We start from the raw sequence: 12,925 nt of genomic DNA, 5'->3' as shown, positions 1-12,925 counted from the left end.
GGAATGTTTATCTTACTGGAAAGAAAAACAGTCCCTTCCACGAGGCTAACAAAGGGCGTCATGTCCAGAGGGCTGTGCTCAGGCAGAAAATAAGCTCACCTTCTCCATTTATGTGTTAGACCAGCACCTCATGGTGAAACGCTCCAGGTCTCCTCAATCAGGGACGTTTGTGTCTCTGCGTGTGTAAAGCCATGAGACAACAGGGAATACCCCCATGATCCAGATCCAGGATGGAAGGTCAAACTGTTGGCTGTCCCAGGTCAGTCTTGCAGGAGGACTGGTGGGATGGGAGCTGGAGATGCTTGGACATTGCGTGGGGGTCCCCATGCCGCATGGCCTGCAGAAAGGGCTGCTGCTGGGGGCAGAATGTGCAGCAATGTTCTCCTGGCATCTTGCAAGCTCAGCAAACMACTCCTGGCCTTTTGCATTGTGGAGACACAGTTAAAAATCGGGCTATTTCCCACCAGTTAGGGATGTGGCCATCTGGTGTTTTTGCCACCAACTGGCACTAAAGAAACCAGCCCTTGCAGGAGGCCCTGGTTGCTGGGGGCCGCTGGGCCACCATGACTGTGGAGTTACCAGGACCATCGATCTGGACTCTGTTTTGTRTCTACGTAAGTATGGCTTCAACTTTTGCCAGCCTGGGCGTGGGGGAGTGGTGTCAGTGTCACTTGTGACAGCATCAGTTATGTTTAATATCAAGCTCCATGTCTRTGTTTTTAGGAGTATTTACTTCACCTGGTAATTTCGACTGAGGTCTTCAAACATCAAAGCAGTAATGCTGGTTCATACCATGCTCTGAGAAGTCGTGGAAGGAGCCATGGATCGTGGGATTTGCTGCCCTGCCAAGAAGCAGCAGCGATGGAGGACCACTACAACTGTAATGCTGTGCTGAAGCTGGCTCTGGGAAAGGGCTGGGGTCACAGCGTTGTGCCTGGCACCTCCCAGGGCACTTGGGGCATCTCTGCAGGTGAATCTCCCCTTGCAGCAGCTCTTGCACAGCTGCAGCACGTGCTCAACCGTCCGCTTCCACATCAGCTGTGAGCACCATTCCSTGGTGCTTTCCTCTCCTTCCACACCATGTGTAAGTGCAGATCAGCCTTCCTACCCTCCTGCAAGGGCCCTTAGGTGCTTGTCAGTCCCTGCCCTTGCTGCTCACCCCAGTGGCGCTGCTGAGTAGGGAGCTGGGTGCTCTGTGGGTCCTGGTCCTTAATCCACAGGGATCATCACAGCTACTTTCATTGCAACCTTGTTTTTATTATTTTTATTTATTATTATTTTTATTAAGATGGTGTGGTTTGAGCTGAAATTCCTAAAGCTACTTTATAGCATAGAGGTTGAGACACATGCAGAGAAGCCCCAGATGAGTCTCCTGAGAACCACAGCGACTGGCTTTGAGGACACCCTGTCTGGGCATCTGCTCTCGTGGGTGTTTGGGGTCTCTTTGCCGCTGCAGCTTTCAGGTGTTTTAGCCTGAGGTGCTGTGAGGGGCTGCCTGGGACGCAGCGTGATGCTCGGCAGGGTCCCGGGGTCCCGTCTTTGCTGACCGGGCGGCACCAGCAGCGTCTGTGGAGCCGGTGAGAGGCTCCAGGTGGGAGCGGATGAGGGGATGCCGGGGTCCTGGCGGGGCCTGGGCAGTGCCAGACTGGGGTATCCCCTGCCCTGTGCTGCTGGGCACATCCAGCCCCCGGCACAGTCGGGGGAGCAGAGGGTGGAGCGTGCAGCGCTACCGGCTCCAGGCTGTGACATTCCAAGCTGTGACATTCCGGCTTGAGGAGGGACGGAGCACGGAGGCTGGGAAAGCTGGGGGGAGGTCACAGCTGAGGGCTGGGGTCCCGCTGTGCCTGCCTGCACGCAGAGCCGTGGAGGAGGAGCTGGACCGTCCCTGCTCCCTTGGGTGCTGAGCCGGGGTGGCCCGGGGTCCGCTCCAGCCATGGGACCCCTACGGCAGCCCCCTGATTCCTGCAAGCTGCTGCTGCTTCTCGTGCTCCTGCTGCCTCCGGTGAGTGTCCCTGGGACCCTGGCATGGGACAGAAGGAAGCGGGGAAGGGTTGGGTGCTGACCTCCCCAGCGGAGCAGAGCACCCAAAAGTAGGAAAAGAAACATAAAATGCTTCATTTGAGGTCGAAGATGGTTTCTTCACAGCTCCCTGGGGGCTCTTAGGCAGCCCCTATCCCACCCGGGCTGTGGAACATCAGCCCCAGCAGTACCATAACCCAGAGCGGAGCCGCTGGACCTCCTGGCATGCCCTGATGCTGCAGTGGCGCTGGGTGCCCGGTCAGGGGCTGCCTGGCTGCCCCTGCCCTATGCACAGCTGAGCAGCAGCTGCTCCCTGCAGAGACACCAGTGCCTTGCGCCCACAGTTAGCGGTGGCTTTGCCCCCTCCTTGCGTGGGCTGGGAAGTCCCATCTGCTCGGTTGGGGTAGGGGGATGCAGCAGATGCTGGTGGTGTTGATATTTGTCCTGTGGACTTTGTGACGAGTGGTCAAATTAACATCTGTACGGGGAAACTGAGGCAAAAAGCAGTACTAGCCACTCATGAGTCGGTTCAGATGGGAGCCAGGAACATCACCCGTCCTGCTGAGAAAAGGGGGGCAAAACCTCCTGCAGGAGCAGAGCTGTCCCAGCCAGCAAGTGAAGGATGAGACATGCCAAAATTGGTGGGTTTGTAATTTTTTTTTATCACTAACTAGCTAGTTTCCTCACTCTGGCTTTGAATGTGCTGCAGTTTGCCCTGCTAACGGAGTCGGACCCTTGCCCCTTGGAAACTCTTCCATCTGGCACTTGCATCTTGGCAGAGCGGTGCCCTTAAGTGTCATGTACTTTTGGAGGGAACTGGAAATAATTGTCCTGGTTCTTTATGATGTTTAAAAGGTGAGCAATAGAAAGCCAAGGGAAATGTCAGAGCAAATGCAGAGATGGGCTCTTCTGGGGCTGGCTGCAGCAGAAATAGCGACTGTCCCAAATGGTCAGGTCTTTTAGTGCCCWGTGTCCTGCTGTCAGTCTCTTTCCTCCCCCAGGTGCGAGCCACGCATCCCGACTGCGCTGTCGTTTCCTATTTCCAAGAGCGAGAGGCCAAATGCCTGCAGCTTATCAGGAGCGAGAGCCGGARTGCAGCTTTGCCGGAGCACCCTGGGCTGCAAGGTGAGAGCTGCCAGGTGCAGGGCACGTATCGGGGCGCAGCTGGGGACTGGGGAGAGTTTGCTAATGGGCTCATCAGGAAAAATCTTTGTTAGGTTGCAGCATGCCCTTTAAATGCACAGACGAGGGAAAAGTGGGTATTTCCAGGGAAAGAAAAGGTGCAGGTGCAGCCTGTGCCTGGAGAGGAGAGGGAGGATGAGACTGCGGCAGGAGCAGCTGCGTGGGCTGAGAGGACTCAGTGGTGCAAAATGGACATGGCGACAAGTCCCAGAGCTCTATTACAGCTCCCCTTGATCAAACCGACCCAGAGCAGCACCAGTATAGAGGGAGTCCATGTGTCCCCCCCGTCCAAGTGCACCCCAGGACATGGTACACAAGTGATTCACGCTCACAACCTGCTGCTGTGCACGGAGCTCTGCGTGTGAGCACTTCAAGCCATGCAGGACCTGTCACCGCTTAATACTCTCTTCCCTTTTTAATTCAATTGGTTTTAATGCACAGTCTGTTTTGAGCAACTTAATTTTATGTCTCTCACACTTTTAAACTGATTAACCCACTGAAACACTGTTTCAAAGTACTCCTTTTGTACAGTTTTTAATTGCATTACAATCTCCATCTAAATGCAGCTTGGCTCAAACTCTGGGTAAAAATTATCACCTAGTGAATAAGACAAGTGTCACTCAATGTGCTTCATATGATGCAAACRTAAAGAAGAAGGATCTCTGTAAATGCATGTGAAGGTGCATGATTGGTTAAGGAACTGTGCAAAGATGCAGCATAACCTGCTTAGCAGAGAGAGCTGAGCAGATTGGAAAAGGTTCATTTTGCAGCCCATGCAATGTCAGGAAGGGCAAAGAATCTCRCTTCAGGAAAACAACAAAGAAGCATGAATGCATAATTAAAAACAGCATTTAATCCCTCRTTTCTACTTGATTTCAAGCATGCTTGAGGTCTGTCTCTACTGCCCAGCTGGGGCTGTGCCCCTTTCCCCTTGCTTGCTACTGTGGGAAGGGTCCAGCAAGGAGAAGTGATGGGGACATCAAAGGACAGATTTCATCTCATGTGTTCCCACCATCTCTGGGGACAAGCCAAGAGATGGTGGCAATATAGTGGGAGCGAAAAGAACAGGGACCTTGAGCTCCAGTATCAYGTTAGTAACCCTTAGAAGGATTGTGAAGCTGCTTAGATGTGGTGTTTGCTGTCACTTTTGTAGTGTTCTCAGTTCAAAATCTGCTCCTGTACCTGAAAAGCTCTCAGGAAAGGCAGGGTTTACTGCCCCAAAACCATTGGGAAGAAATAATTTTCTTCACATCAGACTTCACTTTGTAGCAGTGGAAGTGGAAAACCTCCTGCTGTGTCAAGAAAAACACTGCAAGAATAATGTTGCTCTTGTGGAAATTTCAGACTTCCACCAGAAGCATTCAAACAAAATGGTTTGCTTTAGGTCAATCCAGACACAATATCTTGGGCTCAGCTGGTGTGATTTGCTGGCTTGCTGCAGCATCAGTGCAGTCCCAGAGCCTGGGGACATGGGGCCGCACAAGGATGTGGCCAGCCAAAGAAACACTGGAGGGGCACTGAAGCTCCTTCCCCTGTCCACCAGTGCTCTCCTGCCCACCCCTAGCAGATTTGCAATGATTTGCAGTGGTTTCTTTGCTTGTGTTTTGAGCTCTATCCCACCAGAAATCTCCTCCAGCTTCTCTGTGGTCTTTGAAAGGAATATGCCATATGTCTCTGTTCCTGCACAGCCCGAGAAATAGGGTTCTTTAGACCCCCACAGCTGCCCGGAGAGGGTAAGAGTGGAGAGTGAGACTTAAATCTTTCCTCCTCATCGCCGACTGCCTGGAGATCTACCTGCTCTGCTGCTTCTAGGGCACATCCAGAGGGTTTTTTATCAGCCTCTAAGAAATGAGCTGTCCTCAGCAGCTGTCCCAGGCCAGTACTTGTATTCATCATGCCAGTTCTTCAAAGCAGAAGTTAAGATGTTCCTTGGCTTTTTAATAGCACTGCAAATCCCTTTAACTCTGGCCAAGGTACCCCCAGTCAGCTTGGCTGAAACCAGAGAAAACTAATTAGACTTGTCTGATTTCCCCATTCCCTGAGTGAGAATAAATGTGACTCCAGGTTAATAATGTGTATCTACAAGGTTAATAATGTCCATGTGCAGGAGAGAGCTGTCCCTTGAGCGTGATGGCCGTGTCTCATCCTGACGTGCTCGACTGCTAATTCTTCAAGGCCTCGTATCTGCTTGGCTGTGCGCGTTTCCAAGGCAATTGCAGAGTTATTTAAACACAAGCTGGTGCTAACAAAATATATTTAAGTTAATTGCTCTCCTGTAAGTGTTGCAGTATTTTTTCTTTTCCTCTTCCTGAGGGATGGAGAGATGTCCTGGCTGGCACCACAGAGCCCCTGTGCCTACTTGGTCCCTGAAGGGCAGATTCCTGCTCAGCTCTGCTCACAGCTCAGCAAAGGACAGGTTTTGCTCTAAGCTGCCTGCGTTTTTTGATGTGTTTGTGCTCTTCATTTTCCTCTCTTTCTTCTCTGCCCAGGTAGCTTGGGCATCCTAAGGTTGTTTTTGTTAGTGCTCTGAGAGGGGATGATCTTTGTACAGCAAGAGAGCCGGTGGAGTCTTCATCCTTGGAGATGCTCCAAAGCTCTCTGAACATGATCCTGGGTGATGGGTTCTAGGTGACACTGCTTGAGCAGGGGACTACTTGATTTCAGTGGTCACTTCCAACCTCAACTGGGAAGCACCCCAGTGCTTCCTGCACCCAGGTAGCCCAGAGTCTCTTTGCAGCAGCTGTGGGTCTGACGTAGCCACAGGAAATATCAGGACCTCACTTACCGTGGGACTAAAAGGATAGCTGACACCCAAGGACACGATTCTCAGAATTGGAGCCAGGTTGCTCCTARTTCCTAATGTGGTAAGGCATGGCCCTATAGAGGGAATGACGACCTCGATGATGCCTCCTCTCCCATTACAGCATGTCCAGGCTAGGCAGCCACCRGCATGTCTGCTTCCTGCTGTCCCCTTGTGCCATGGAGCTGCAAGTGTTTTCTTCCCCCTCACTCCCGCACTGGAAGAAGTTTCTCCCAGCTTCCCACTGAGAATTGTTGCTGTGGATGTCTCCTGGTCCGGGCTTCATCTCTAGTACTGTGCCTGTTCCCAGCAGCACTGACTTGTCCATCTGACTGTCCCCAGGCTGCCTGACAGAGTGGGATGGAGTGAGCTGCTGGTTGGCTGTGTCTGTTGGCCAGTCCCAAGCTGTTGCCTGCCCTGACATCCACCACGTCTTCAAGAAGTCAAAAGGTGAGACATTGGTGTCAGGCTCTGAATCCAGGATGGTGTCATGGGGGCACTTCTGTGATTGAGGGCCCTCCCCCTGKACTGGAGACCTCCTGGGACTGAGGGATGGAGCTGCTTTGCACCCATCTCCTTGCCCAGGAGCCTCRTGTCAGCTCCATGGGACAGTCCCATGACAACCACCCTGTTCTACAGCTCAGTGCCTAATGCACTTGGGGGTGAAAGCAGAAAGGTGGGACGCTAACACCCTAAGGAAGTTCCCAGGGTGATCCTTGTAGCTCYTCTGAGGTCCTTCTTGCCGCTGCAGCTCTGATCCAAAGGAACTGCACAGAGTCAGGATGGAGCTTTCCCAGCCCTTCCTACCACAACGCCTGTGAACTGGAGGTCATTGGCAGCAGTAATGACACAGAGGCCAAGGCAAGTGTAGGGCCCCGGTGTCCCCAGGGGCAGCTGGCATCACCCTACCCTGGGAGGGAACCTGTGCTGCGGGCAGTGCAATGTGGGGAGGCTGGCCAGGGTTTCTCCTTGTTTATGTGTTGCTCTGTGGGATCTGAGCTAGGTTGGGTGTTCACACAAGTGGGCAGCATCTCCAAGGGCTCCAGCATGCCTGAGCAGCCCTGATCCCTCACTTGGCTGGTGATTTCTCTTCCAGAAAGACTACTTTGTCACCATGAAGGCACTTTACACCTGTGGCTACTCCACATCCCTCGCAGCCCTGTTCCTGGCTATTGGTATCTTCTCATGCTTCAGGTAGAGTTTGGCACTGACCGCTCCATGAGCTTGTCTGTGTTGAAGCAAGACACAGATAAAAGTGCAACATGGTCTCTCGGACTCACTGAATCTTCAGCTTTCCCTTTCAGCCCTCATTTTGTGAGGACTGCCTTTGTGAGGGCTGCCTTAGTGTCCTGCCAGAGGATGCTCTCTGGAGATGTTCCCCAGCACACCTATCCTAGGCAAGAAGCCTCTACAATGGCAAAATCTCTTCCTTTGGGGAGTTCAGAGCAGCAAAATTTTCTGTAGAGCTTTGTGCCCCACCATCACTAAAGCACAGCTCACCAGGCCAGGGTGCAAGCTATGGAAGAGGCTCCTAGCTGCTGTGCTGGGGCAGGAAGGGCCTGGGAATCAGAATCTGGACCTGGCTCCTTCCCTCCTCACTTTTACATGAACTGCAGTGTTACTTGGGTCATGGTAAGGCCATCTGCCCTGGCAGGTTTGCTTAGGTGTCCTGGTCAGCCTTGACACTTGGAAGTGTTGGTCCAGATATGTCTTAGCAGCAGCGGGAGCATTTATGAGCATCCTTGATGGAAATCAGTGCTCAGGGTAATTAGCAAACAAAAGGCTTCTCTGCCTATTTGATTTTCTTCTTGCTGGACACAGTATGCCTCTTCCTTACCCTAGGAAGCTACATTGCACCAGGAACTCCATTCACATTCACTTCTTCACCTCCTTCATATTGCGTGGGGCTGCTGTGTTCATCAAAGATTCCCTCCTCTTCTCAGATGAGTCCATCGACCACTGCACAATGTCAACCGTAAGCTGCTTGGCCAAGGGGACACAGGCGGGAAGATAAAAATGTCTTGAGATGCTGTCTGGGACCAGGCCAACCTTCTTGTCAGCACCCCTGAGCCTTTCCTTTCTCTGTCCTCACGAGGTGAACTGCAAAGCAGTCATTGCTGTCTTCCACTACTCTGTTCTGGCCAACTTCTACTGGCTGCTGGTGGAGGGAATGTACCTGCAGACCCTGTTGCTGCTCACCTTCACCTCTGACAAGATGTACATCTGGTGGTATATCSTCATTGGCTGGGGTGAGTGCAGTGCATCAACACCTCCAGCAAGGTTAACACGTCCTCCTTGTCCTCTGCTATGGCTGGGGGACTCACTGCTCTGAGACGCGCCTGGCCAGTGGGTCACAGAGAAGATGGTCCCCATAGTCACCACTGGTGGATTGCCTTGTCATGCCCTTCTTCTTGCCTAGTGCTTAATGGGAACACTGGCAGGTCTGTCCTAGTCTTTGCCCACTTGGGAGACAGGTACTAGGAGAGGTGCACAAGAAGGGGAAACATTTACCAGATTAATTGAAATATCAGCCTGTTTTACTGGCAAGGAGGCTGCAGCAGGCTTGCTGGATTCCTCCCAGCATCCCCGTGATGATATTTGAGCCTCAAATTGCTATAGAAAAGAGCTATTGAACCAGAGAGGTTGAGTGATGGAGGAGACCATGTAGACGCAGCAGAGGTCAGAGATGGAGATCTCTGGAAAATTGCTGAAAGGGGAAAAATACTTGCTAACMCCATCAAATTGTTAATGAAAGACTTTGGAGCTTCTGCTGTTGATCCACCCTGATGTGATCAGGATGGGATGGAGAAAAAATCTATCCCACTTCCTTGGCTTTATCCGCCTGGGGCTGCAAACACTCCGCAAGGGAGCCCTTGGTTAGAGGTAAAGGGCAGGAGGGACAGCAGTGGAGATCGCTGGGGTGACACAGGCTCATCGCTATCCGTGAACATCATCCCCTTCTGAAAGCTGGAGAAGCAAGGAGAAGCTCCACCTTCCTGTCACCTCCAGGCTGATACCAGGCACGGGTAGAAAGGGCAGGAGATAGAGGGGAGCCACAACAGCAGCCCCACAGCCCCAGAATGTCTCCTCATCTCACCCTGGTTCTGTCCTTGCAGGTGTCCCGATGCTGACAGTGTGCGTGTGGGTCATCACGAGGCTGCAGTATGACAACCATGGGTAAGAAATGCCACCCTCTTCTTGCTCCAAGCCAGTTTGGCCATGGGCACCAAGGACTAATGTCTGGTATGGAAAACCCTGGGGAAAGAACTAGAGCAACACTTGATTTTAGCACTATTTCTATTTTTTTGGTGGTGCCCAAAGATTCATGCTATGGTAGAAAGTCTTTGAGAGGTGCTATGCAAATGGGGCAGTGGGCTGGGGTGGCTGGAGGGACCAGACCTAGGACGAAGGTGCTAGCGGGCAGCTGATTCCTGCTGSTTCCCTCTCCCATAGGTGCTGGGATGACTACACCAGCCTGTACTGGTGGGTGATTAAGGCTCCCATCCTCCTGGCCATATTTGTAAGTATCTCCCAGAGCATCCTGGTGAATATGGATGTGAAGACCCAGCCAGGGATGTGCTGTGGAGCCTGAGTCAAGGCTTCCTGTGCCAGGTGAACTTCCTCATCTTCCTCAATGTCATCAGGATGCTAGCGCAGAAGATTTGTTCTCCAGACATCAGCCAAAACTACAAGCAGCAGTACATGTAAGGGAGAGCTCAGAGAGGGCTGGGGGCTCCCTTGACAACTTGGTTTGTGGGAGATCTGGTGGGATATGAGGGAGACCAAGCAATCCGAGACTTGTCTTTGATAGAAACCTCCCTCTGGGTTGACATCTAAATTTTTGGGAAGGTGTTGGCTCTCAGGGGATATTTCTGTGCAAAATGCTTCTTCCCTGGGGCTTGTCTCATGCTTTTTTCCTGAGACCTTGCTGCAGAGTGCCCTTGCAGTGGGAGTTTCATCAGGGTACAGGTGACCACCGGCACCTGGACCCCTGCTCACGCCATGATGCTCTCCAGGCGGCTCACCAAGTCCACGCTGCTCCTCATCCCTCTCTTTGGGGTGCACTACATGGTGTTTGCGCTCTTCCCTGAACACATCAGTGTGGACGCCCGGCTGTACTTTGAGCTGGTCCTTGGCTCCTACCAGGTGCTAATGGGGGAAGGCAGGGGCAGAGTCCGTTTCCTTGGGCTTCTCCTTCAACCCCTCTCCTTGAGCTAGTCCAGAGCTCCTTTGCTATAGTTGCACTTTGGCAACTCCTTCATTGTGCTGTCCTGAATCTGAGGCTTAGCTCCTGTGCAGACCTTGACTTTGCCATGTGGCCTGCAAAATCCCCACATGCCCATCAAATCCTGACCTACCTCTCCCATCCTCTTCTGAGATCACACCAGGACCCCCCTTAGCCTTCCATTCCCCCTGCCATGCATCACAGTGCTGGGGACCCATGTTCCTTCAGGAGAARGCTGTGTCCCTTGGTCACTAGGACCATAAGGAGCAGCAAATAGATGGCACTGATCTATCTACTGCACACGGGGTTGATAACTGGGCATAAGAGGTTCCATAAGCTAGTTCCAGGACTTGGCACCATAAGACTCTGAGCTGCCTAGAGGCAGCTCTTCTCTGGGAGGATGTCAAGTGCTGGGCATTTGCATGGAGCTCCAGCCCCTTTCTTTGGGTGACACTTGTCCTTTCCGTGCATTTCAGGGCTTCCTAGTGGCTCTGCTCTACTGTTTCCTCAACGCAGAGGTGAGTGTCCCCTAGCGCAAGCACAGCCTCTACCCCCCAGCTATTAGATGGATGCTGGCATGTGAGTGCRCACCCAGATGGGCAGTGTGTGCATGTTGCCCTGCCTGTGTGCAAACACCTGTGCACACCAAATGTGCAAACATGCATGTAAACATGCATGCGTGCTGTCAGCATTTGCAGGTGGGAGCTGGGGGCCAGGCAAACACGGTGTTGCAGGGTGTACCTGCACCCCACGTGCTGTCATCCAGGGGGTCCCTTTTTGCATCCCCAAACACCCTGGGTGCTGTGTGATGGGGGTCTGGGCAGTGCTGTACCCGTGGATGTGTCTGTGGGTGCCAGCTCTGCTCTGATGCCGGTCCAGGTCCAGGCTGAGATCAAGAGGAACTGGGGCAAGTGGCAGTCGTCCATGGAGAGCAACATCTTCAACCTGGTGACGCAGGATTTCACAGCATGAAGGAGGCAACTGGTAGGAAATGACCCCCTAAGGACGTGGCAGTGCAGCTCTGCAGCTGCAGCCCTGCAGCCAGAAAGGCAATAAAAGGGATTTCCCATTCCTGTGTCTCAGTGACTGCTGTGAGCTGTGCCTGGGGACATCACTAGCGGCTTGTGAATTGGCTGTTCTTTTTGCTCATAACTGCTGCGGGGTTGTATCTTCACTGCCCACAGCAGCCTTAGCAGGTTGGTCTGTGTTTTAGACAAACCTATGAATACCCCATGTCTTCTGAGTGGGGACTGGCAGGGAACCACAGCTACCATTTAACAAAGGAGATGAAGCAGCCGCCAATCCTCAAGAGATTTCCTGATGCATTTCCTCCGCCACACACCTCCCAACTGCTTCCTTTGATTGTGGAATTGCTTCCCTCAGAGAGGATGCCTAGAGGGAAGCTGCTTTTCCTTCGCTTGGAGGAGCGAGCAGGGCTTGGCCATGGATAAGAGAGCAGCAGAGGAAGGCAAGAAGGATACAGCTCACCGTGACCCAGAAATGCTCTTGTCCAAGCCCAGATCACCAGTACATTGGGGCCTCATTTCACACCCTGCCTTGTTCCAGCTGCAGATCATGAGAAGCCCAGTCCAAGGGGGACGGGGTGGCTAAAATCCCTGCTAGTATCAAAATCTCCTGGGGGTCCCTGTTTCCTCCTGCAGGAGCATCCTTGATGGATAGCAGATCCTGCCTTGGCCGTCTTTTTAGATGAGAGCAAGTGAGCCCTCAAATGCCTTTCTGCAAAATTCCCGGTGTCTCCTCTGACCTGGAATGTTTTCCTGAGACCTGAGCCGTCCAATCTCAGCAGAGCTCCTCAAAATTCCCACGTTTTGATTTCTCTGTGCAGCTCTGTGTCCTCCCTTAAGTAAAACCCCTTCCATGGGCCATTTCCCAGCTGGATCTCCAAAGATCACCCCCTCTAAAAGGGAAAAGGAGACATGGAGAGGTTGGCAGGGTTGAYTGAGGGTGGGATGGAAGATGCTTTGCCAAGCAGCTCCCCTCACTASCAACACCTATATCCTTGGACGGGAATTCTCCAAAGGGGCTAGGGCAGCTCCTGCCACAGCCAGGACACAGGCACAGAGGAATAAACCGCCCTCTCCATCGCTAGCGAGGAAGGTGCTGCTGCTGCAGGACTCCCTGGCTGGGGGACGAGGGAGGTGGTGACAACRGCTGCACCAGGACAGAGGACATTTAGCAATAATGCCACAGCGGGCATGATGCTTTGAAAGCCTCCACGTGTCGCATGTGTTTTCAGGAGCCTGTGCGTGTGATGCCGTCACTGCAGGGTCCACGTCACCCTGCTGGGGGTCACTTGTGCCCCGCGTATTCGGGATGTCCCCAGGGAGTGGGGTGTTTTGCCTGGGGCCTGTGGGTGGCACTGCTGCCCTGCAAGGTCCCTGTGGGCTCTGACATCAGATCCAGCCCTGCACGGAGCTGTGTCCCCGCAGCCCACCCGGGACGGAGGCTCAGCTGGCACAGGGGGGACCCCCCAAGGCCACCCAATGACTCTGCCTGGGCCCCAGGAACAACCAGAGAGCAAGGTAAGGGTCGCTATGCACATCCCAGTGCTACAGCAAGACCTGGGGGACCCTTAGGTGTCCCCCCTGCACTGCCCTGGCCAGGAGAGGGTTAATCAGCAGTGGGAATGGGAATAATGCAGGGATTGCGGCTGCCGTTGCTCGTCCGGGGGCTGGGAG

General features: G+C 53.1%; 1 protein-coding gene across 1 annotated transcript; it reads left to right on the top strand.

The window, feature by feature from the left end:
* Positions 1-2,901: 2,901 nt before the first annotated feature.
* Positions 2,902-11,282, top strand: LOC112954218 (vasoactive intestinal polypeptide receptor 1-like). The gene is made up of 12 exons (XM_026047360.1): positions 2,902-3,144; positions 6,344-6,451; positions 6,753-6,866; positions 7,102-7,195; positions 7,844-7,976; positions 8,097-8,250; positions 9,118-9,178; positions 9,455-9,521; positions 9,614-9,705; positions 10,018-10,147; positions 10,703-10,744; positions 11,106-11,282. The coding sequence occupies exons 1-12, from the start codon at positions 2,919-2,921 to the stop codon at positions 11,196-11,198; spliced, it is 1,314 nt and encodes a 437-aa protein (XP_025903145.1). The 5' UTR covers positions 2,902-2,918; the 3' UTR covers positions 11,199-11,282.
* The last annotated feature ends 1,643 nt before the right edge of the window (positions 11,283-12,925 follow it).

The sequence above is a fragment of the Nothoprocta perdicaria genome, unplaced genomic scaffold (assembly GCF_003342845.1).
Source record: "Nothoprocta perdicaria isolate Ctin4 unplaced genomic scaffold, notPer1 scaffold_496, whole genome shotgun sequence".
Classification (NCBI taxonomy): domain Eukaryota; kingdom Metazoa; phylum Chordata; class Aves; order Tinamiformes; family Tinamidae; genus Nothoprocta; species Nothoprocta perdicaria.
This window is presented reverse-complemented; position numbering and strand designations above follow the sequence as displayed.